Genomic DNA, 21,378 nt, shown 5'->3' with positions numbered 1-21,378 from the left:
CTATCAAATTATTCAGATAATATCCAAGCAGAAATAAAGTGTGCTTTAAAATATTTCGATTCATTCTTGTTATAATAATCGCAGCATGAAACTGTGTGAAATCTATCAATAAGTTTTCAAAAACAGAAGAGTTTAAGAAGGTTTAATATACATAAATAAAATGGTGAACGGATATCATTACAGCATTAACCTAAATGAAACTAGAAACATTATATTTGCATTGAATTTTTGATTGTATACTTATAATAGTTTTCCATCCGACTCTTTTGTATTTTCTACAAGTTACGTTGCATATTTCGAAAGTTGTTTCGAAATATTTTTAATGGCACAACGCCAAATATTTGTTGTGAGATATAAACAAAATAATTTAATTTTTATAACGTGGAAAAATATGACGATACTCTCGTCATATCTAGATAAAATCCGTAACAGCTTTTTCACGTACATTCCAATGGTGTATTCTCATGCTGGCAAAGTACATAAGGAATCCATCACATAATATGGGTTGCTGTCCGCTTTTCGCATCCTGCGGGAGGTCTTCTTTTTTTGGGGTCGGTCGGTGGGCTGTGTTGGCCTATTAGAATGTTACAAATTTATTGCAATTGAAACAAACCGAGAACGAGACGATGTCGGGAGCAACAAAAGCAACAATCCGGAAAATGTCACGAGTGCGACAGAAGCAGCGACATTCATGGACAAAAAAACGATGCGCGCGCGCCTCACTCTCTCGCTCTCTGCCACAAATGCTTGGGCTCTCTTTGCAGACTCCGCCTACCTGCAGAGGCGGAGCTATGGCTCTCACAGACCCATTGGCACACACACACTCGTACATGGCCAAATAGGAAAACATAAAGCGGCAACAATGTTGTACAAGTTGGCCAAAAGAAACAAGTTTCCAAAAGTGAATAGAAGAGAAGCCGCCGCAGCTGCAGCAGCAGCAGCATCAGTCGGCGCGTGACTGTGTGCCTGTGTGTGTGCCAGAGAGCGCCATAAGGACCGCACCAATACGTACTCACCCCCTGACACGTGCGTGTGTGAACGTGGAGCTGTGGGCAGATCCAGTTCCGCTGGGGAGAGGTCACAGTCACAGTTGTTGGCAACAGTAAATGGCTAGAAGTTGTTGGTTTTGCTGCCGCTGCCGCCATCGGGCTACTGGTGTTTTGCGCAGGGCCAATTTCTCGCATTTTAACTTTGTTTAAAGTGCGCCTATATACACACACACACACACGCACTCGCACACATGTGTGTATGTATGTACGTTGAGATGGAGCTCCCCTGGGTGGCCACTTGTAAAGTGTTTTCGCTGCGACCAAATATGCAAATTAGCTGAACATCGCTGAGGCTGACAACTCTGTCTCCGACTCGTTCACGCTCACACCGTCGCGACGGCCAACAAAAGCTGAAACATGTCCATTATGTCGTCAGTTTGGCTGCCTTTCTTCATGCTTGAGCTGCCCAGGGTACGGCAGGGGCCATATAGGGCCGCGCGGCGGTGGTGCAGCGGTGGAGCTGGCGGCATAGGCCCATGCAAACAGCTCACAGTGCGCAACACATGCCAAGGCAACATTCGGCTGGAGCGGCATGGCAACAACAATGGATGTAAAATCAACAAATACAAAAAAAAACCATAAAGAGAAGTCGAAATCAATCAATCGAGGCATTGGGAATCCTCAATGCCCTGTAAATTAGGGAAGATTTTGGGATGGAAACATGTGATCCCTAAATTATTACCACTTTCTAGATCTAAACTATGCCAATACATATTATTTATAAACATATGCTACAGGGTGTTGCCAAATAATGCTGGCTGCTTCTTTCAGTCGGAGAAAGAGCTGATATTGGATATGAATTGGATACCTCGAGCCCTTGGATCTCTGGGTGTGCTTGTGTGTAATAAGTAGCCGATGGCCGAAGTGTCTGACCAGAGGTTGAGGAAAGTTGAAAACACTTTGGGATCATTGCTACTTTACTTGACTCTTGCTGTTGCCGTTGCTTCTGCTTCTGCTTCTGGCGGTGCTGCTGCTGCTGCTGTTGGTTGTCATGTGTGTGTGCCACATATCGCTCTGCTCTTTTGATGACTCCGACGGACGGACTCAAGTGGCCAACTGCTTCTGAATCGTTAAGAGCGAGAGGAGAGACGCTGGAGCGAGGAGTGGCGGGAGGGTAACACAAAAGAAAAGTGCCTTAAAATGTTGACAAATATTTAACATGCATTGGCCGCAAAATTATTTGATCAAGACCACCGAAAAAATATACAAAGAAAGATCTTTTCCTGCGGTACGTTCGGAGGCAAAAAACAGAAACCCGAAAACCCAAAAAACAAACAACAAGCAAAGGTAAAAATTGTACAAAATTAAAAAATGAAACTTGAAGACATGCGGCTAATGATATTTCCTTGCGTCATTGCCTCATTCATTCATTTGGATTGCGATTTGTTTGCTTAATGTTTTGTGTTTCTGTTTTCTGTCTGTGGTTGTTGCCGCTGCTGCTGCTGCAGCGCATTGATCAGTTGAACTTGGTTTCTTTTTGGTTTAATTGTTCGTCGACCAATGCCAATATTTGAGCAATCATGGCTAGAGTCGACAAGGCGCTCGATTGTCTCCAGTTGTGGTAAGGTACAGGCCCAACCCCAACTCCAGGTTCTTTTTGGAACTGTCAGCGGCAGCAGTCCTTGGAACAATGCAGTCAACGGCGGCGGCTTTGCCACTCCACCGCTCATTGTGGACAGTGAGAGAGAGAGAGAGAGAGAGAGAGAGGGTCGAAAAAAGTTAATTTAATTTCAAGTGTGTGCAACAATTGTCGGTCTACGCTTATCCTTTTCAGTTGACTCACTCAACAATGACAATCAGACTCCCAGATACAGATACAGAGACACACGGAGAGACACACCCTCCGCCGTGTGGATGATTGTTGGCTTGTTTTGCATATTGTTTTACAAGACCAATTGGTTTTCTTAGTCGCCGGCCATGGAATTTTCTTCGACTTATCTTTGACATGAAGAAATCTCATTAAATAACTTCCTGCGCTTTCAAGTCCTGCCCCCGAGTACTGCCAGCATCCTGTGACCCTCTCGCTTTCGCCTGGATACAAGCTGAAACTTTGAACTCTCATGTATTCGGATTCGTTCAGCGAGGCATGAAATTACATTTTCCCTGTTAGGTGGTGGGTGGCGTTGGTAGGCGGACGAACGTCTTCGTTTTCTTGGAAATCACACAGCTCGAGAAGCAACAAAAAAAGAAGGAAAAACACAAACCGGAAACTCATGGAAACGTGAAATTTTGTTAAAAGTTCACGGAAACTTTGTGTGCTTGCTTGGCTGCCATTTTGCTCACAGAGAAATCTTTGCTCGCAAGTTGCAAGAATATTCTTGTGTCATATGCAGATACGATATCATATACCCGGGATGCTTCCGAGTGGAACCTACTAAATATCTCCCTAATCGAATTTGTTTGCTCAGCCTTTGTGTCATTTATCCTCGCTCCTGTCATACGACACACGCCAAACAACAAAATACAATGATTCCCTTGGAATTTGGCACCAACCAAATATCACTGCAAATCCCATGCCCAACTCCCATTCCAATTCTCAGCCGGAAACTCAAATTTCAAACAATTGCCGTGAAACAAAAAATGGCTCAAGGAGCAGGACAATTTATACAATATTGCGAATTCCGGCAGAAAATCATTCGACACCCGATTATGGGATCGTTAACTGCAGCTTCCCAATCCCATCTCCATCTCTACAATCATTTCATGCCCTTTCTGATTCGCATCTAAGTAATTTGAGCTGGCCACAACACTCCGACACATTCGCAGCAGCGCCACTCCCTGACTCTGGCCATTGACACGCTTGGGGTGTTAATGTAATTTTCAGCTACCTTCAGTACTATACAGTAAACTGTCGATATGGTGAATGGTTTAGCAACTGAAAGTAGTTAATATGCCGAAAGTAATAACGTAGATTCTTTTCAAATAATGATCGCCATGCCATGTCTTGCTTTGGTTTCTGTTTCATTCTTTCGAGCCTCTACTGTCCATCTATATTTGGTATAATTTTAATAATAACTCAACAACAAAAACATAATGGCAGAGCAGAGGTTGAGGCAAGAAATGGAGAGCGATAGTGAGAGCCCCGATGCGATGCTAATCATAGCCATTGTTTGGGTACAAACACTGTTTCCGATTGCGACCTACCCAACTTTTACTGGAATCTCTTGCTCCTGCCGACAACCCTGTTATCTAACCCTCAGTTAAGGGCACTACCTCCTTTGAGTTGTGTATAATAGCTGGAAAAGTAGTACGCCCCTTTGACAGCGTCGGGTGGAGGCAACTGTTATTAGTTGAATTTGAATGCGCGCATATGCCTAGGGTCGTGAGGTCGGGTCGAGTGGTTCCCAGCGAACCATTGGGTTAATGCCAGCACACACAGACTTACCCGTAAATGTATGTTACGGGCACTCTTCCATCCAATGGTAATGACAACTCTTAGACGCCTGGGGGCCAACTGGGTATTTAATTTTGGACTCGACCGCCAGCTGTGAGTTTTATTTGATTTAATTAAATACGATTGCATTGGCTTGCATAATGGCCGACGAATTGACGGTTGACAGTTGCCCACTTGGCTCAGTCCTACTCTCGTGATGGGTGAAAGCTGGTCGGGATTTATCAGCTGTTATCAGCGCGCATGGCAGGGGGTACTGGAATGAAGTTGGGACTGTGAGTGGGAATCCATTGCGTCTTTGGGTTTTGGGTGACCCCAAAAGCTGATAATCGTTCAAGTGCAATGTCATGTTAATGAGTGTTTTTGATGTTCTATGTACATACACTAAAAGAATGTTTCAGCAATTGTAGAACATAAAAGAACTGTAGAGCATTGTGCGAGGCATCAAGAACATTTTCCCTTTTTCCTTTTCTGAGTGTATGAGTTTGAAAGATTGTTGGTAATTAATCAGTTGACGCTTCCCTTGGCTGGTAGATGTGTGGAATCTTTCTATCCCAACCTGTTGAGGTTAACATAGGTTCAGTTACACTTCTTGATTACAGAAATTGTTTACCAAAATCTATCAACTATAAAGCGGAAGTGAAACATCGCGTTGCCAATTGAATAATTGTAATTTGATAACAAGTATCTCCGGTTGTATGAATAAATGTAAATTCAAGACGATATGCAATATAATAAAACCTACAGCAACCTACTGAGCCTACTCACGTGATAGTAGAAGTTGCTCCATAAACAAGTTCATCGAGGAACGACTTTTGCACAGAAGTCTGAGCTGATTCTGACTCTGTAAGTGAGCTGCTCTGGATGGAGCTTATCATCAAGGGGGAATGCAATTAAATAATATAGTTAGACGCTGGACCGGCTTATCGCTGAACTCTTGACACAGAGCAGCTGGTGGCAGCGAGACAGCCAGCTATCAGCAGTGGCGTCGGTATAAATCTAGGGAACGGAGCCGTCGGCGATTCAGTCTAGAAATTTCAACTGATTCGTGATCGTGTGTGCAAGAATACAAACAATATGCTGAAGTATCTCATCCTTACCCTGGCCCTCTGTGCTGTGGTGTGTATTTTCGGTTGAATCGTAGATAATCCCATCATCATAATTAAATCAATGAAATACTCGCAAGCAGGCCCACGCCGACGATGAGTGGAAGCCCAAGACTGGCGATGATATCAAGCAAATACGCATTGAGTGCCTGAAGGAGCATCCCCTCAGCGGCGATCAGATCTCCCAGCTGAAGCAGCTGATCTTCCCCGACGAGCCCGATGTGCGCCAGTATCTGCTCTGCTCCGCCCAGAAGCTGGACATCTTCTGCACCCACGAGGGCTACCATGCCGATCGTCTTGCCAAGCAGTTCAAGATGGACCTCACGGAGGAGGAAGCTCTGCAGATCGCCCAGGGCTGCATCGACAAGAACGAGGAGGGCAGCCCTGCGGATGTGTGGGCCTTCCGGGGACACAAGTGTCTGATGGCCAGCAAGATCGGCGACAAGGTGAAGGCCTTCGTCAAGGCCAAGCATGACGCAGCCGAGGCGGCCAAGGCGAGTGCTTAGGATATTCTTGAGACCAATAAAAGTGTTCACATTTTGTGCTGGAACGCAACTCGTTGAAGTCGGGAGAAGTCGGTACATATATTTATTGAAAGAGGCTAAGCGGGTGACCGGGGTGATCGGGGTATCGGGGGAGGGGCAACACAATTTGACTACAAGTGCACGGAACTACATTGAATAGCTACTGAGGCTTCTGAGCAAGTGATTCTCCCGCTGGAGTAGCCTAGGCATCGCCGCCCTCGGATATGGTCTTCATGGCAGCATCGATGTGTGCCACCAGCGGCAGGCCGCTCTCCAGTGCGGAATTGCGGTATCCCTCAAGGAAGTAGCAAGTTTCGGTGCCATTCGGATTGGGGAACTCCTTGGGCAGGCACGAGGGATCCCGTGGCTGCAGATCAAAGTCGAAGCCCTCGTGCTTGGTCAGCCATCTGAGGGGGTAAGATGGAATTGCGGATTAGATGGATTCGTGACTCCATTAGGGACTCCTACTTACTCCTTGGTTGTGGGGCTCACGTTTATCTTGACGGCCTCGCTGCCGGACTCGAACTTGTTGGCTATGGTCACGCTGTGGCCGAAGAGACAGTATCTGGGCATCTTCCTACCCACCACTCCGGCCAGCACGGTGCCAGTGTGCAGGCCTATGCGCATTTTGATTTGTTCGCCATCGTGGGTGATGTGCTTCGAGCAAGCATCGATCATCTTGAGGGCCATCCAGGCCACCTTGTGGGCATCGTAGATGGAAGCGCGATGTAGTCCACTGGCCACGCAGTAGGCATCCCCGATTGTCTCCACCTTGTAGACGTCGAAGAAGTCGCAGAACTCGTCAAAGTCCTTGTACAGACCCTCCAGCATGCTGATCACCATGAAGGGAGTGGCCCGCGAGCAGATGCCGGTGAAGCCAACGATGTCACTGAACAGGATGGTCACATCCGGATAGGTTTTGGCATCGATCGAGGAGCCCAGCCACAACTTCTCGGCGATCTCAGCGGGAAAGATCAGGTGCAGCAGGCTGACGTTCTTCTTCCGCTCCTTGGTGACCGCCGAATTGGCCTCCTCGATGCGACTCTTCAGCTTGTCCATGCGCCGGCGCAGTCCGTCCTGGGCCCGGGCCTGCTCACCCACCAAAATCACCTCCCGAGTGGCATCGTGAAGCGGTATATCGGAGATGAACAGACCGTTGCAGGTCAGCCCATCCAAGCCATCGAGGAACGGGGAGCCGATGAACAGCAGCGAGTTCGACTCCGGACAGTGCACCATCTGGCCTTTGATCTCCAGGCCAATGGCCGGGAAGTCCGACACTCCGGGCGGGCTGTTCAGCCCGATTAAGAAGGGAGTGTACGTGCGCCGCACAATGTCCCGGAACTTCATGGTCAGACCCTTGGGACGCTTGAAGTCGAAGTAGGTGCTGGCCAGGTTGCCAAAGTCCGCCAGGTAGGGCTTGTAGAGCTTGCTGAAGCCGCGTCCGAGCTGCACCAGCTCCAGCTGCTCGTTCATGATGAAGTGCCAGGGAAACATCTTGCAGAAGCTGGAAGAGTTCATCTGCAGATCCGAGGCATTGCTCGAGCTGCTGCGCTGCACGGTCTCTGGGATCGGTGTGGGCCGACCCATCTGCAGGGTCTGGGAGCTGTCCTTGACCAACGAGAAGAGATAGCGGTAGCGACGAGCATCACCCTCCACTGGTTCGATCTTAATGTTGACATCAACCTTGTAGAGCATGCGGGTGAGGGCCTTGAGAGAGCCGAGTAGTAGCCAGGCGATCACCGGACGCTCCGAAGTGAAAATTAACTCGCCCTCGCCGGCACAGACGAATCCAGTGTCGGTCACATCCTCCTAAGGGGAAACATGGATGAGTAATAGGTACTTTGAACCATTTAATCGATCTTTTGTACCTCTTGCAACTTTAGCACATCGTAGACACCGTCCAGAGAGCCTAAGAATTCCTGCAAGTCCGTGCCCAGGCAGCGGAAGGCCCGCTCAATGATGCCCGTGCAGCAGCAGGTGATGAGCTCCTCGCCGAGCAGCACCAAAATCTCGCTGGCACTGGCCTCGTCCATCTTCAGCAACAGCTCCTGGATGTCCGCCAAGTAGTCATAGTTGGCGCAACTCTTAAAAGTACTTGGATCCATTTTTCTAAGTGGAAGAATTTCATTCTGGGTTTTAGAACTAATTTCTGAACAAAGTCAACTCTACTCACAGCTTGTGGATGTTTGGCCAGCTCTGGCGGTACTTGGCCACCAGCGAAGTGACGGCCGTGTTGAGATCATCGTTTGACGGAGCCGTCAGCAGCTGTATGGCCATTTGCAGATGCGTCAGAGTGAGTGCATCATGAGACAGCTCTTCTTCCTCGAGGGTCCAATGGGTGCCCGGCTCGGCGATGACCGAGGGCTGACGTGTCAGCGAGTCCGCGCGTCTAAAGAAGGGACACGCCATGTTGCGTGTTTGCTTCTGCTGCCTTACTTCGGCTACAAACGAGTAGATGGAGGATTGGTTACATTAACAATTCCATTACTATCGACGAATCAATCAATTGCGGACGTTAAATTAAAAGCTTTCAATGAGCATGTAATTATCACTGGTAGCTTTTACTTTGTAATGAATTTTATACGAGTATTTTGTCATTGATTGAGTCTCTGGGCTAAGTAGGTCTCTATATCTATTCACCCTAGATACTTTTTCTCAAGTTCAAAGTGCACTTGCTTGGGCTTGGCTGGGTGGCTACGTGTGGCTACGTGTGGCTACGTGAGCCACCCAAAAGGCATGTCCCTGCTGCAGTGTCTTGTCTCCTCGGCTCGAGTGGTTTCTGCAGTCAAGCGTCGTCCATGTCCCTGTCTCGTCATTGCATTTAGTGTGTGTGTGTGTGTGATTTTTCCACGGAGGTCAAGTGTGTGCATGTCTTGGCAAGGCTCTCCCTCAATCGCACTCTCGCACTCTCGCTTTCTCGCAAACCACATTACCATAATTTTATTTTGCATAATTTATGACGAACTGCCACTGCTGCTGCTCTGCAAAGTGTGTCACTGGTCAGGTCTTCAGCGCCACCCTCTCTTCTTCTACTTTTACAGGAGTGTGTATTTGCCAGCAGGAAGCACCCTAGTCCCATCCTTGTTCTCCTGCCCACCACCCCACACACAATGGATACACAATTTTCCCAGCGCTGACCCAACTTGTTCTTGCTTGCACAGATTTTGCCACTGCATACTTTTGGCCTGTCGCTCACCTGAGAATCACTTATTGCAGGTTGTCAATAGCACGCGCTTGCACTTATTCGCGAACTTCTTATTTTTGGCCAACTTTAATGTGAGTGAATTGCTTGGAAATGTATCCGAAGGACAGCTGAGGAATTTTCGCACGCCTGAAAAATGCCACAACTTGAAGCGGAATGAACTTTTGGCCATAAAGAGGCTAAGCTAACGGAACGTGGTTGTTCCAGGCGGAAAGCTTGTGAAAAAGTTTGCCTCAAGCTGCAGGGAAAAGCTCCAGCAAGCCAGTGAAAGTGTGCAGAGATTGTTGCATTGTTTTGAATTTGGCTGTGCCAGCGTAAGAGAGAGAGGAAGAGTGAGAGTGAAAGAGAGTGCGCCAGAAGAGAGTAGAGTGTTTGCGCATGGCTGTCTTTTGGATTCGCTCCCAAATGATGCTGTCGAAGCTTTTGGGGCCATCCATTTCTCAATATTAACCTGTTGCTGGAGCAGGCAGTGTCTCTCTCTCACTCGCTTACTCTCTCTCTGCTCTCTCTCTTCTTGCGCTCTTGCGTTCCACATGCGTTGATAATAGCAAAGGTACAAAATAATCAATCTCTGCCCTCTGCTGTTTGTGTATCTGTATCTGCAAGCGGGCAGCTCGAATGCTGCATATGCTGCACACCACATGGAGGCACTGTCCACCGATACACCCTCCGACCCTCCACCCTCTCCCACCCCCTGGTCACCGGTGTGCGCTCCCAGCTGAAAACTTTTGCTTTATTACTCTCCAGCAATCAGACTGTGTGGAAGCGAATTGAACTGAACTAAATTATACGGCTACGCTTCAGTTTGTTGACGTTGGTCAAAAGTGCGCAACGTGTTCTATCGCTTGGCGGGGGCAGCGAGCGAGTGTGTGTGTGAGAGAGCGAGAGAGATAAAGTGGGACTTGGTAAATCATTTGTTTATTTTCGATTCCAAGGCGGTGGCCCCACGCTTTAACCGTGTGAAAGTGCAGCTTGATTAAATTGACGCTAATAGCAGTAATTTACCGCCATAATCCAAACAATGAATGATTTTGGGAAGTTTGTAAGTACCGACATTATAATATAAATTGAAATATCTGCGGAGTCAGCTGTATAATTGGATTCTACTCACAGAAATCGGATACTCTGCTGCCATTGTTTGCCTTTGTTCCAGCTGAATTAATTTTCTGTATACTCGCACCTTTCTTTGTTTGTGTGTCTGTGACTGAGTTGGCCTGCACAGATGCTTTATCTAACCGCAAAAAGCAAGAACCTGTTCAAATGAATGTAAAGCTTTCGTCCTTGACCTTGCACACATCTCCCATGCTCTGCGAGAGCAGAGCCCTCTCAACGGCAGTGCAGCTCTGTGCTGTCCGAGCAAAAGCTCTTTCTTGCAGTAAAAGCGAAAGTTCCAAGAGGGAGGCTCTTCTGTGCAGCCCCCCTATAAATATCCTTAAGTACCTGGTAACGATATGCAAATTAACATCATCATCACCATAAAATTATAAATGTTTGATGAGGGGCGGTTGGGGTTGCCAACGACAACGCGTTAATCTAATCAGAATTGAAGCAATTCGATTGTATAATCGGGTTAAGGTGTGTGTCGTGCGTAGTTTGGACATGGTTCGATTAGAGATAATCGTCCGGTTATTTTAATATTATTCTTCTCTTGATAATCTTTTCGACACATTATATACAAAGGCAAAAACACATGGCCCGAAGCTAGCACCCTTTGTGGTTTCGCTGATACTGTACTTCTCGCTGGTGCGCCGGGATCCCCAAGGAGAGCTATGGACCACAGTGCTCAAGTGCTTGCCCATTGTGGCCTTGATGTTTTATGTGGTGGTTAAGGGATTCTCCCTTAAAAAAGAGTAAGTATTTGTGCATAGTTTTAGCATCCATAAACACTAATTTTATCTGCCCGAAAGCTACCGCCGATCGCTGTGGATAATTCTGGGCCTGGTCTTTTCCTGCGGTGGCGATGCCCTGCTCAACGTCAATCTCTTTCCCTTTGGAATGGTCAGCTTCGGGGTGGCCCATGTGTTCTACATCTGCGCTTTTGGCTGGAAGCCACTCAAGTGGGCCATTGGCTTGGCTCTCTATGTGGCCGTGTCGCTGTGTAAGTGGGTTCTTAGCTTTTGCCAAGCCTCGCTCTAATGTTTTCTCCCTCCCACGCAGTTGTGTACTTTGTGCACGATAAACTGGACGAGATACTCATCATTGGAGTCCCCATCTACTGTTTCCTGATCATCACCATGCTGTGGCGTGCCATCGCACGGGCTGTGGATGCCAAGAATTTCTTAACCATTTTCTGCGCCGTGGGAGCCGTTCTGTTTGTCGTTTCCGATGCCCTGATCGCCGTCACCATGTTCGTGGGCGTGCCCCTACCCTGTCCCCGCCTGCAGATCATGATCACGTACTACGCGGCACAGTTCGCTATTGCGCTGAGCACTGCGGATGATGGGCCGCAGTCCTTTCGGTCCTTTCGCAGGAAAATCAAGTAGTAGCAGCCCACAATTCTTCACGGAGGATGGGAACCCGTGAACCACAACGCAACCACCAAACTTAGTACTTCCAACATATTGCTAGAGAAATGCCATTTATGAACGTGTGCTTCCTCCGCATCCCTGTAGTTTAGTGTAAGCCAAATATTTTGATTGAGTTGGATGCGGAGGAATCGGATCTTCGTAGAGTTAGTAGATGTTTCTTGACTTTATTAAATAATGCAAATACAAGTGATGTTTTTTTAAAGAGGCCGGTTTCGCTCTGCAGCTCAGTGTGACCGCGAAATTATGGATCAAATATACCGCAAGACCCTCAAAAATGTACCAAAGCGTTTAGAAATTTCCCCTCTCGTAAGGAACTACAGTTTACATCAAGAGGCGCTATCTTATGAATATATTCGCGTACGTCTGTTTTTGGTACTACGACGGCCTCTGTCTTTTCGTGGTGAGTTTCTTCATTTGGTTTTGAGTTTGATAACAGATAATAGATAAGGCTATGCCGAGCCGAGTATATCGGTATTCGGTAGTCCCAGTTCAGATTTCTAAGGGCGAATATTAAAAATTGTTTTTGAATTGGTTGCTCCTTGTATAGAGGACTCTACACACAAGAACAATACTCCAATATCGGGCGGATATACCGGAGCTTAGCCCCAATTATGTTGTAAAGATAGAAGAACTGCACCCCAAACCCTTCCAAGCTCGTTCTAATATTTACTTATGTTCCCATTCCATCTCCCTTTCAGAAAAATAACAGAATTTCTTATCTCTTTGGTTGCGCGCGAAGTTTTTTGAAAATTGTATTGATATCAGTTAACATACATGGTATCTACATGTTACATACACTTACATCCTGTATACAAAGCTTCCTTGCTTCCACAAGGGGTGATTGGAATGTTTGAATTTGTAAAATATAAGGTCAATTGGTATGCAAACCAATAACAATTAGTAATTAAAATACGTCAAATTGATTTTTCAAACGGACTAAATTATTGTTCTAGTGTTAAAAGTCTTTGCTAGCTGGTAATAACAATTAGAACATCAAAATCGAGGAATATGATTTAAGACTACGGTATACTTGCAGTATATGTAAGTGTGAACGTATTTTCTTTTTGGTATATTTTTGAGGGCTCTGTATATTTTATCGATACCGCGGTCACACTGAATGACACTGACGCCGGATTTTTTTTGCTGTTTTGACTTGAAAATAATTAAATTGTGCCTAAAAACTTAATAAAATGCGTCCGCCAGAGTTTAAATTGAACAATCCGCCAGAGGATTTGATATCGGCTGTGAAATTCGGCCCCAAATCGAACCAGTACATGGCGGCATCATCATGGGACGGAACGCTTCGCTTCTACGATGTGGCGGCAAACCAAATGCGGCAGAAATTTCTGCAAGATGCACCGATTCTCGACTGTGCCTTCATGGTATGTACGCTCTGTGTTTGTTGGGAGCCACTGACTAATTGTTTATACAACAGGATATTGTGCACGTGGTCAGCGGATCGCTGGACCACCAGCTGCGACTGTTCGATGTGAACACGCAGACGGAGAGCATTGTGGGAGCCCACGAGGATGCGGTGCGTTGTGTAGAGCATGCCGAATACGTGAATGGCATCTTGACGGGCAGCTGGGATAAGAATGTCAAGCTCTGGGACATGCGCGAGAAGCGCTGCGTTGGCACCTTCGAGCAAAACAACGGCAAGGTGTACTCCATGTCTGTGATTGACGAGAAGATTGTGGTGGCCACCTCGGATCGCAAGGTGCTCATCTGGGACCTGCGAAAAATGGACAGCTACATAATGAAGCGCGAGTCCTCGCTGAAGTACCAGACGCGTTGCATTCGCCTCTTTCCCAACAAAGAGGGCTACGTGATGTCCTCGATTGAGGGCCGTGTGGCTGTGGAGTATCTGGACCATGATCCCGAGGTGCAGCGTCGCAAATTTGCCTTCAAGTGCCATCGCAACAGGGATAACAACATCGAACAGATCTACCCGGTGAATGCGCTCAGCTTCCACAACGTTTATCACACATTTGCCACTGGCGGCTCCGACTGCATTGTGAACATTTGGGACGGCTTCAACAAGAAGCGCCTGTGCCAGTTCCACGAATATGACACCTCCATTTCAACACTAAACTTTAGCTCCGATGGCAGCGCCCTGGCCATTGGCTGCTCCTACCTGGACCAACTGCCCGAGACACCTGCCACCGTGCCACATCCGGCCATTTACATACGATATCCGACTGACCAAGAAACAAAACAGAAGTGACGTGCATCTCGATTAAGCTTTTCAACTCTCAATTGTTTTATTCGTAACCAACCAACGACAGAGTAAATATATATGTCATCGTTTCAGTATCAGTTATGCCAGTGTAATCCACTCTTTTGCCTTAGAGTATCCCTCCCTGATAAGTGTCCACAGCAGCTTTCCCAGCACGACGTAAAGCTCGACGAAACTCATTGCAGAGGCGCCAATATAGAGACTTACGATACCCCCAAAGCTGGCCACCAAATCGAGATCTGTGTACTTCAGCTTGGTCACGATTTTGGTCATCACTCGCTGGCCGTAATATATCTGTGCCTTAATTACTCTGTTGGTCTCGTTCTTATCGCTGTCAATGAGACAACAATTGGTGAGTTTTTGGTTTTCGTTTGAGTTTGGTTTACTTACTAATCCAATTTGCGGACGTTGAGCGTCATGAGGTATTTTCGAGAGTTGCAATTGTCGGGGCAATGACAGATGTGACCGCGTCGCCAGTCGTTGATGAACTTATCCTGGTCGCGCACCTTCACATAGCTGAAGACATCGGCGTTGAGGCTGAGGCATTTGGCATCCAAAATTCCGCACTCACGGATGCCCTCTGTAACAGTAGGACGTCAGCTGAGAAAGACGTGCATGGAGGGAACCTCACCAATGTGTGGTAGGAAAGCTGGTGTCGTACAGTTGCAGATCCTTATCACTGCCTGATGAAGGCACATTGTAATGCAATTTTCCCGATTATAGGCCAGTGTTGTGTCCTGGTAGTAAGGGTTTTTCTCGTGCTTCTCGAAGGAAATCAATCAGAGATTCTCCCACAAAGATCATGGTCGAAATATGTACTCACATCAAAGTAGCAGCGCCTCTTCTTGGGACTCATCTCGTATGTGTTCGGGGATGTCTCGGTGACCATGGGACGTATTGCCAGAAAATTCTCTGTGTCCGGATGGAGGTGAGAAACCATATTATTGGACCACTGACGAGGCTCCTTGATCATTAGCTGTTGACAAAGAAAACTAAATGAAAGAGCTCTCTTCTATGCTGCAAACGCTGGACCCACATTCATTCCAAAGGGAAGTTTTGTGCCAGCTCGCAGATAGGATACATTCAAGTTAATGGTGAACTGTAGACCCGACTCTTCGCCTGCAGTGCTCAGTTTGTACGGGTAGAACTTGTTGGTGATCTGCTTCTTGCGCGAGTGTTCCGAGATGAGAGAGTTGAAGACCAGACACTGCCCCTTTTCGGTTTGCTCCGGGACGAACAGCTTGCAGCAGTCGTAGGGCGTCTCATCGAACACGCAGGAGTCCGGGACGAACAGCTCGTCGCAGCGGTACGACAAATAGTTGATCACAGTTTTCATATTCAACGATGCCAGCGCTGTAAGATTGCGCTCGGACAGGCTGCTCGCTTTGTTGAAGTTCACAAAGGTCGTCTGCTCCAGGACAAGGAGAAACTGGCGAAACGTTTCCCTTAGCTCGCTATCAGCGTTGCGGGGCATGAACCGGAGAGTGGCATCTGGAACACGTAACCAGTTGACATGATTCCAGGGGCAGATCGCCACCGCGGGGAAGTCGATGTGGTATACTGGCAACTGAGTGGTGTCTATCAGGCTGATCAGCAGCTGCTCGTTGTGACGATGCATCAGGACGGAGTACAGGCTGAAGCAGGTGACGGCCGCCCCCACAACGATGCCCAGCCACAGGCAGCGCACCCAGAAATGCCTCTCCAAAAACACATTCCGCATACCATGTATGGTGGAATGGGAAAATGAATCCCTCAGCCGATTCACAACCTTCTTCCTGAGCAGATTCTGCTTGAAGCGGAGCAGACCTTGGCCGCGATTCGGACGCGGTGCCACGAGTTCCTTGGTGTACAGCAACATTCCGAATGGCCAATATTTGATGAAATGTTTGCCCCAGTCATCCATTAGCAGCTACGGCCAAGTGGGTGTGACCAAGTGGAGAGTCAAGTGGTACGTTCAATCGGTTTATTAACTAAATTAATGGCTATCAGTAATTGTTATCATCTATTTCTAGGCCTTGGGGACCAGGCTCTTCTGGATCTTCTGCAGATGCTCCTTCAGGAGGCAGGTGGCACCGCGGTAGGCCCACTCGCAGGCATTGGATCCCTGCTCGTTGTTGTCCACACAGCCAGCGATGCTTGCATGGAGCGCCTCGTTGTGGTCAGCGTGTCCGTTCTCGAGCTGCTGGTGGATGTTCTCCACACTGAAGCCGGTCTGGACATCGAACAGACCCCACTTGGTGAAGACGCACTTGATGTAGCACTGGGTCTGGGCATCGTTGGGATACTCCCACTTGGTGTACTTCTCCACAAGATCGGCAGGCAGGGACAGCTCCTTGACGCACTCGTCGCGATAGGCCAGCATATTCTCGCGACTCTTCAAGACATATTCGGCTGAGGCCTGTGACCAGAACCAAAAGAGAAGAATTGTTTAGTTAATTACTTGAACTATTTGTGGATCAGGTTTGAAGGGTTATCAACGGCTGGGTTCATCTGTAGCAAACACTTACCAAACTAATCAGCACGCAGATGGCAACTAAGATTTTCATTTTGCTGATTTGAACTGGTAGCGTGTGGCGCGGCTTGGACAATGTAGCGAAGACTGTGTCTGATCAGGCCAGACCAGCTGCTATTTATACCCCCAGGAGCGGCATGGACTTGGTACCTGAACACTGGAATGGAATGGGATGGGACGGGACGTGCAATGCTCGACAGAGGAAGGGGAGGAGAGATTACGCTGCCACTCGATTCGATTTATTCATGCTCTTTCAGAGGGCACTTTGCCTGCGATGATCTCTTTTGTGATGTGATCAAGTGGACAACAATGTTTTCTTTTATGACACAGATCTGATAACCCACAGATCGGCTGACGTGGCTTAGTCTGGCCCCCTTTAATGTTTGACACATCAAATACTTACCTTATTGCTTAAGTATCATTGTTAATCAATTGAACTTAAAGTTGTACACTAATTTAGCAACAAGATGTTCCAAAGCAGTCCCAGAAAATGTGCACTGGGTTCGTGTATACCTGGGACTATCTATCTACTAATATAATTCCCAAATCGATACCCTGTCAAGGGCAAAGCAGTAGTTTTCCACTGCATCGTCAGGTAGTTAAATTCCAAACCATTCCCCTAATGCGCTTTTGTTCTGAATTTATTTATGTTCCTCTGTTGTTTCGATTACAGGTATAGAAACGTGGGAACGCAGCTGCGGCTCTTACAGATTCAGAACAGAGAAGTGCCAGTGGCAGTGCTAGCCATCGTTGGGCTGGCGGCAGCAGGTGAAGCGATCCAGGATGGCATTAACCCAGCCTAGTACCGAGACTCCCATTATCAGACCAGCTATGCCACCAAAGGAAACTGGAATGGAGTCATGGAGTGGGTGAAATCCCATACCATCGAAGCTGAGTATGTGTGAGACTCACCCATCAGATCGATTAGGGTGAAACGCAGCATGGAGCGATACGAGAAGAGGGTCTCCTCCTGAAAGTACACGTCTATCTCGACCACCGAGTCGACGTTCTCCGCGCTGCTCAATCGTTCGGTGTACGTGGAGGTGTGGTACTGTGTGTGATCGCATTGGGGGAAGCAGCCGCAGTCGACGGTCGTGAAGATGTTCTCCCTGGACTCCTCGATGATGTTGCTCATGGAGAACAGCGAAACTGTCGATTGGTAACCAGATTATACTGCTAATATGGATCTGCTATGGCAAGACTCACGTTTGTTATTATTGAAGCAGGGCAAGTGCTTCACGCCACAAAGCGTTTGTCCTTTATATTCTGTCGGATCTGTGATGTTTTCCAGCTTTGTAGCCAGAGGAGTGGGCAGAACCAATGTGCAGTTGCATCTTTCTAGGATGTACTGCACGTGGCACTTGTAGATACACTCGGAACGTGACTGTCCCAGCCGCACAATCTCACTCTGCAACGATAAAGCTTTAAATGGATTCCGCCCCGTTCCACAGAAAATTCATTCCGCCTTCACCTCGAACAGACAGCGGCGCATATGGAGGGGACGAGCCTTCACGTCTGCCTCGGCTGTGAAGCGCAGTGGCTCCACGGGAATGACAATCCGATCCTCAGTGGAATAAGCGATACTCTGGCCCAGCAGCTGAGTGGGCTCGTGCACAATCACCTGCAGGGAGTCTTATTATTATCAATAATTATCAATGACTGGTCGACTCACCCCTAGCATATTTAGATCAAAGAAATTTTGATTACGACGAATTTTGACATTGAGGCCACTGAGGGATCCCGAGGCAGCCACAGACCATGGCCAAGTCTCGTCTGGGAAATCGCAGCGTAGGGAGTTGAAGACGTACGCGAATCCCCTGTAGGTAGACACTGACCGAAAGATACTGCAGCAGTTCATGGGCTTGCCGCGCCACGTGCACTCAGCAAAGAAATACTTGCAGGAATACTGCACGGAATCGAATACAGAGTCTATGTCCAGCGTTGTGGGATTTAGATCGGCGTATTCGGGAAACGCATCGAAGCTATGTTTATCCAGTCGCGGTGCATCGGGTGTTTGCCAGAGTACGGCCCGGGCCATATTGAAGACTCTGGTGAGGCGCTGTGCCTGCTCCGACGTATTGAGATTGGTGACAACCATCGGAATAATGGTCACTGCGGGAAAGTTGATCTCCGATACATGGACGTCGGTGCGCTCGATGGTGGTTTGCACCCAGTAGTAGAAGTAGCGCTCCGAGGAGAGGATGCACACATAGACAGTGACTATGGCCAAGATCACCTTCAGTGGTATGCGGGCACAGCTGCAAATGGGGTAGAAGTGGGGAGTTGTCAGTGGGTTGAGTGACACGAAAGTGTGGGGGCTAACCTACCGCCTTACGGAAAGCCACTTATTGTGCCTCCTCTTTTCCTTTTTCTTGGACTTAATCTGCTTGCCCGGAACGCTGACATTATCATCAACATCATCGTTAGCATTACCGAGCTGCGGATCAGGCTGCCACTCAACTTCTCCCATTTCGCTCAATCAAAGGACTGACTGGTTGGGAAAAGTCACGGTTAATTGGGAGGCGAGCCCGCTAATCAATGAGTGCGACGACACGCACTTCTGGCTTATCATTTGACGAAAACATAACTACTCAATTACAACCGATGTGAGCCGTAATGGATACCTGTCCGATAAAAGTTTCACACAGCCATTTCCATTCCATTCCAGCCAGTCCATAAAAGGGTTTCCCGGCAGCCGGAGCAGAGCTCAGTAGTGATTCAGTGACTAACGTTGCGGCATGGCAAAGTGTGACAAATCGGATGAGCCACACAAGGCAGAGACTAAGTGCTTTATGGAGTTGTTGCGCGACTACTTTCGGAGCTACTGCGAAAAGTCAACCATCCATTGTGTCCGCTATCTCTACGATCCGCAGCTGCACAACCTGGAGAGGTCTGCCACCGCATGGAGTCCACGGAATCCCATTCACTGACGCATCCCTTTGCATTCCCTTGCAGACTTATCTGGTGTTTGCTGCTCTCCGTTAGCATTGCCCTGTCCTGGTTCTTCTATTTGATGCTGTCGGAGCGCTTTGTGTCGCAGAAGCTGCAAACTGTCGTCCAGGACCCGCAGTATCCCGTCTATATGGTGGATTTTCCAGCCGTTGGCATTTGCACTGACAATCGCATCAATTGGAGCCTGCTGGAGGCAGCCAAGACTGAGTTCCTGCCTGCCAATGCCAGCTTGGAGCTGGTGGAGTACTTCATCTCTTTGGTTGCTCGACTGGAGACGCTGCGCTTTGGCAGCTATTTGGTGGGCTTGTCTGAGCTGGAGGACGACAACCTCGAGGCAGTGGACTTCATCAACGTCACAGCCTTGGCCAGTTTCCTGACACTGAGCTGCCAGGATATTATGGTGCCCAACTCGTGCCTGTGGCGCAGCTCATCCTTCGACTGCTGCGAGTACTTTGTGATGGAGAAAACCGAATTTGGGTTCTGTTTGGTCTTCAACTCGGAATTGTCGCCGCGCTCAAAGGAAATCAAGCAACGCGAAGGCTCCAAATTCTATCCGCGGCACAATGCCAAGGCAGGTCAGAGCACGGGCCTCAATTTCGATTTGCTGATAAATGAGAGCTTCAAGCGACCGAATTCCTTGGCTACCGATAAAGTCTATGTATGTCCACGAACGGGATTGGCTGCCATTACAATAATCCCTTCTCCATGTTGCAGATCATGGTTAAAAAGCCAGACCAAATGAGCAACGTTGTCTATTCGATGACACAGAACACCGAGACCTATGTGACGGTTCGTCCCGATCTGACCTGGACCGATGAGTCCACCCGAAGCATTCCCCCCGGGCGTCGCAATTGTCTCTTTATAGATGAGCAGCTGGAATTGGATCCTAAGGACTCTGCCAAGAGGTTTGGCAAGCCCTTCCAGCTGACCAACTGTCTGAATCGGTGCCATGAGTCCTACCTGATAGAGCTCTGCAACTGCTCCCTGCCGATTTTCTTTCTACACAATAAAATAGGTGAGTTGGTGGGGCTTTTTGCGTTGAAAGTTCATGGAGTTTCTTTTTTGCAGTCAAGGAATGCACTCCGACCAGCCTGCGGTGCATCGCGAGGCATAATGGTAAGGAGCATACAAAAGGCAAATGAAATACCTCCACTAGAACCACTTTCGTTGCAGATATTTTCAGCTACGATAAGCGTCGGGAGGAGGATGCGCTATTTAGTGCCACCAAGCCAGGCATGACATGCTCCTGTTTGGTGAACTGCTATCTCCTCGATTACTACACATCCACAACGACGTTGCCCCTCTCTGTCAAGAGGATGTAAGATGAATCCTTTGGTGTATTTAAACGAGTGCATAATGTATGTGAATTATATTCGCAGCCCCAAGGATCCGCAGCTGAAACTCTTCAAGGTGGATGTGCACTACCAAGTGGAGACGACGCCGCTGTACCGCACGAGTCTGGAATTTACCACAATCGATTTGATAGGTATGTGTGCACTTATGTATGTACGTGGCTTTACGCATCTTTAAGCATTTAATTTCTTTTTAATTGACAGCTAATTTGGGCGGCATATTTGGCCTTTGCTTGGGTGCATCTATGGTCAGTGGCTTTGAATTGATTTACTATCTGACCATCGGCTTTGGCATGCATCTCTATGACAACTCCTACTTTGGGGTACTCCGTCAGAAAGTTAAGATGAACTGGCACACCTTTAAGCGCTATTTGCAGAACGAAGTCAGTCATCTGGCTGACCACCAGGTGCACCCAACCCAAGCAAAGGAGGAGGCCAAAGGAAAGATAAGGCATCCGCTGCAGCACGAGAGGAATGCGTGGTGAAAGTTATTTATTGAATCATTTAATTAATACTCTTAATATTG

At 47.9% G+C, this 21,378-nt stretch overlaps 8 protein-coding genes across 9 annotated transcripts; 4 read left to right on the top strand and 4 right to left on the bottom strand.

The window, feature by feature from the left end:
• Positions 1-5,455: 5,455 nt before the first annotated feature.
• Positions 5,456-6,117, top strand: LOC117897014 (general odorant-binding protein 99a). Its single transcript, XM_034805586.1, has 2 exons — positions 5,456-5,559; positions 5,630-6,117. The coding sequence occupies exons 1-2, from the start codon at positions 5,518-5,520 to the stop codon at positions 6,050-6,052; spliced, it is 465 nt and encodes a 154-aa protein (XP_034661477.1). The 5' UTR covers positions 5,456-5,517; the 3' UTR covers positions 6,053-6,117.
• A 38-nt stretch (positions 6,118-6,155) lies between these two features.
• LOC117897012 (head-specific guanylate cyclase) lies at positions 6,156-9,449 on the bottom strand. Its single transcript, XM_034805584.1, has 5 exons — positions 9,267-9,449; positions 8,244-8,511; positions 7,939-8,179; positions 6,543-7,879; positions 6,156-6,477 (listed from the first exon to the last, which is right to left on the bottom strand). The coding sequence occupies exons 2-5, from the start codon at positions 8,477-8,479 to the stop codon at positions 6,273-6,275; spliced, it is 2,019 nt and encodes a 672-aa protein (XP_034661475.1). The 5' UTR covers positions 8,480-8,511; positions 9,267-9,449; the 3' UTR covers positions 6,156-6,272.
• Positions 9,450-10,051: 602 nt separating this feature from the next.
• On the top strand, positions 10,052-11,986 carry LOC117898133 (lysoplasmalogenase-like protein TMEM86A). Its single transcript, XM_034807327.1, has 4 exons — positions 10,052-10,314; positions 10,953-11,122; positions 11,180-11,370; positions 11,430-11,986. The coding sequence occupies exons 1-4, from the start codon at positions 10,294-10,296 to the stop codon at positions 11,753-11,755; spliced, it is 708 nt and encodes a 235-aa protein (XP_034663218.1). The 5' UTR covers positions 10,052-10,293; the 3' UTR covers positions 11,756-11,986.
• Positions 11,987-12,914: 928 nt separating this feature from the next.
• On the top strand, positions 12,915-14,131 carry LOC117896936 (mitotic checkpoint protein BUB3). Its single transcript, XM_034805476.1, has 2 exons — positions 12,915-13,182; positions 13,236-14,131. Exons 1-2 carry the CDS (start codon positions 12,991-12,993, stop codon positions 14,022-14,024), a joined length of 981 nt encoding a protein of 326 aa, XP_034661367.1. The 5' UTR covers positions 12,915-12,990; the 3' UTR covers positions 14,025-14,131.
• On the bottom strand, positions 14,037-15,939 carry LOC117896935 (pickpocket protein 19). Its single transcript, XM_034805475.1, has 5 exons — positions 15,073-15,939; positions 14,860-15,012; positions 14,668-14,797; positions 14,427-14,616; positions 14,037-14,367 (listed from the first exon to the last, which is right to left on the bottom strand). The coding sequence occupies exons 1-5, from the start codon at positions 15,937-15,939 to the stop codon at positions 14,118-14,120; spliced, it is 1,590 nt and encodes a 529-aa protein (XP_034661366.1). The 3' UTR covers positions 14,037-14,117.
• A 38-nt stretch (positions 15,940-15,977) lies between these two features.
• LOC117896937 (general odorant-binding protein 99a) lies at positions 15,978-16,658 on the bottom strand. Its single transcript, XM_034805479.1, has 2 exons — positions 16,544-16,658; positions 15,978-16,434 (listed from the first exon to the last, which is right to left on the bottom strand). The coding sequence occupies exons 1-2, from the start codon at positions 16,580-16,582 to the stop codon at positions 16,045-16,047; spliced, it is 429 nt and encodes a 142-aa protein (XP_034661370.1). The 5' UTR covers positions 16,583-16,658; the 3' UTR covers positions 15,978-16,044.
• Positions 16,659-17,080: 422 nt separating this feature from the next.
• LOC117896933 (pickpocket protein 19) lies at positions 17,081-21,378 on the top strand. 2 transcript variants are annotated; one of them, XM_034805474.1, is made up of 9 exons: positions 17,081-17,143; positions 17,222-17,707; positions 18,976-19,438; positions 19,504-20,158; positions 20,215-20,515; positions 20,569-20,616; positions 20,674-20,818; positions 20,880-20,986; positions 21,057-21,378. In XM_034805474.1, the coding sequence occupies exons 3-9, from the start codon at positions 19,287-19,289 to the stop codon at positions 21,335-21,337; spliced, it is 1,689 nt and encodes a 562-aa protein (XP_034661365.1). In that variant the 5' UTR covers positions 17,081-17,143; positions 17,222-17,707; positions 18,976-19,286; the 3' UTR covers positions 21,338-21,378. The 2 variants fall into 2 exon arrangements, with proteins under 2 accessions (XP_034661365.1, XP_034661364.1); XM_034805473.1 differs by lacking the exons at positions 17,081-17,143; positions 17,222-17,707 and having other exon boundaries at positions 18,500-19,154; positions 19,197-19,438.
• On the bottom strand, positions 17,110-19,018 carry LOC117899086 (pickpocket protein 19). The gene is made up of 6 exons (XM_034808862.1): positions 18,927-19,018; positions 18,221-18,866; positions 18,020-18,169; positions 17,755-17,956; positions 17,461-17,697; positions 17,110-17,395 (listed from the first exon to the last, which is right to left on the bottom strand). Exons 1-6 carry the CDS (start codon positions 19,016-19,018, stop codon positions 17,289-17,291), a joined length of 1,434 nt encoding a protein of 477 aa, XP_034664753.1. The 3' UTR covers positions 17,110-17,288.

The sequence above is a fragment of the Drosophila subobscura genome, chromosome O, assembly GCF_008121235.1.
Source record: "Drosophila subobscura isolate 14011-0131.10 chromosome O, UCBerk_Dsub_1.0, whole genome shotgun sequence".
NCBI lineage: Eukaryota > Metazoa > Arthropoda > Insecta > Diptera > Drosophilidae > Drosophila > Drosophila subobscura.
The sequence above is the reverse complement of the archived record's forward strand: the minus strand, read 5'-3'. Positions and strand labels throughout refer to the sequence as shown.

Coding starts and splice junctions, on each gene's coding strand:
- LOC117896936 (XM_034805476.1), top strand. CDS start 12,991: ATGCGTCCGCCAGAGTTTAAATTGAACAATCCGCCAGAGGATTTGATA. Junction 13,183..13,235: donor TTCTCGACTGTGCCTTCATG/GTATGTACGCTC, acceptor TTTATACAACAG/GATATTGTGCACGTGGTCAG.
- LOC117897012 (XM_034805584.1), bottom strand. CDS start 8,479: ATGGCGTGTCCCTTCTTTAGACGCGCGGACTCGCTGACACGTCAGCCC. Junction 8,180..8,243: donor TGGCCAAACATCCACAAGCT/GTGAGTAGAGTT, acceptor TCTTCCACTTAG/AAAAATGGATCCAAGTACTT. Junction 6,478..6,542: donor GTGAGCCCCACAACCAAGGA/GTAAGTAGGAGT, acceptor TTACCCCCTCAG/ATGGCTGACCAAGCACGAGG.
- LOC117897014 (XM_034805586.1), top strand. CDS start 5,518: ATGCTGAAGTATCTCATCCTTACCCTGGCCCTCTGTGCTGTG. Junction 5,560..5,629: donor CCCTGGCCCTCTGTGCTGTG/GTGTGTATTTTC, acceptor ACTCGCAAGCAG/GCCCACGCCGACGATGAGTG.
- LOC117898133 (XM_034807327.1), top strand. CDS start 10,294: ATGAATGATTTTGGGAAGTTT. Junction 11,123..11,179: donor GGATTCTCCCTTAAAAAAGA/GTAAGTATTTGT, acceptor TCTGCCCGAAAG/CTACCGCCGATCGCTGTGGA. Junction 11,371..11,429: donor CTATGTGGCCGTGTCGCTGT/GTAAGTGGGTTC, acceptor CCTCCCACGCAG/TTGTGTACTTTGTGCACGAT.
- LOC117899086 (XM_034808862.1), bottom strand. CDS start 19,018: ATGGGAGAAGTTGAGTGGCAGCCTGATCCGCAGCTCGGTAATGCTAAC. Junction 17,957..18,019: donor TGCGCCGCTGTCTGTTCGAG/GTGAAGGCGGAA, acceptor TTATCGTTGCAG/AGTGAGATTGTGCGGCTGGG. Junction 17,396..17,460: donor CACCCTAATCGATCTGATGG/GTGAGTCTCACA, acceptor ACTCCATTCCAG/TTTCCTTTGGTGGCATAGCT.
- LOC117896937 (XM_034805479.1), bottom strand. CDS start 16,582: ATGAAAATCTTAGTTGCCATCTGCGTGCTGATTAGTTTG. Junction 16,435..16,543: donor TCTGCGTGCTGATTAGTTTG/GTAAGTGTTTGC, acceptor TTCTGGTCACAG/GCCTCAGCCGAATATGTCTT.
- LOC117896933 (XM_034805474.1), top strand. CDS start 19,287: ATGGCAAAGTGTGACAAATCGGATGAGCCACACAAGGCAGAGACTAAG. Junction 19,439..19,503: donor CAGCTGCACAACCTGGAGAG/GTCTGCCACCGC, acceptor ATTCCCTTGCAG/ACTTATCTGGTGTTTGCTGC. Junction 20,987..21,056: donor TACCACAATCGATTTGATAG/GTATGTGTGCAC, acceptor TTTAATTGACAG/CTAATTTGGGCGGCATATTT.
- LOC117896935 (XM_034805475.1), bottom strand. CDS start 15,939: ATGGATGACTGGGGCAAACATTTCATCAAATATTGGCCATTCGGAATG. Junction 15,013..15,072: donor AACTTCCCTTTGGAATGAAT/GTGGGTCCAGCG, acceptor CTTTGTCAACAG/CTAATGATCAAGGAGCCTCG. Junction 14,798..14,859: donor AGAGGCGCTGCTACTTTGAT/GTGAGTACATAT, acceptor TCCTTCGAGAAG/CACGAGAAAAACCCTTACTA.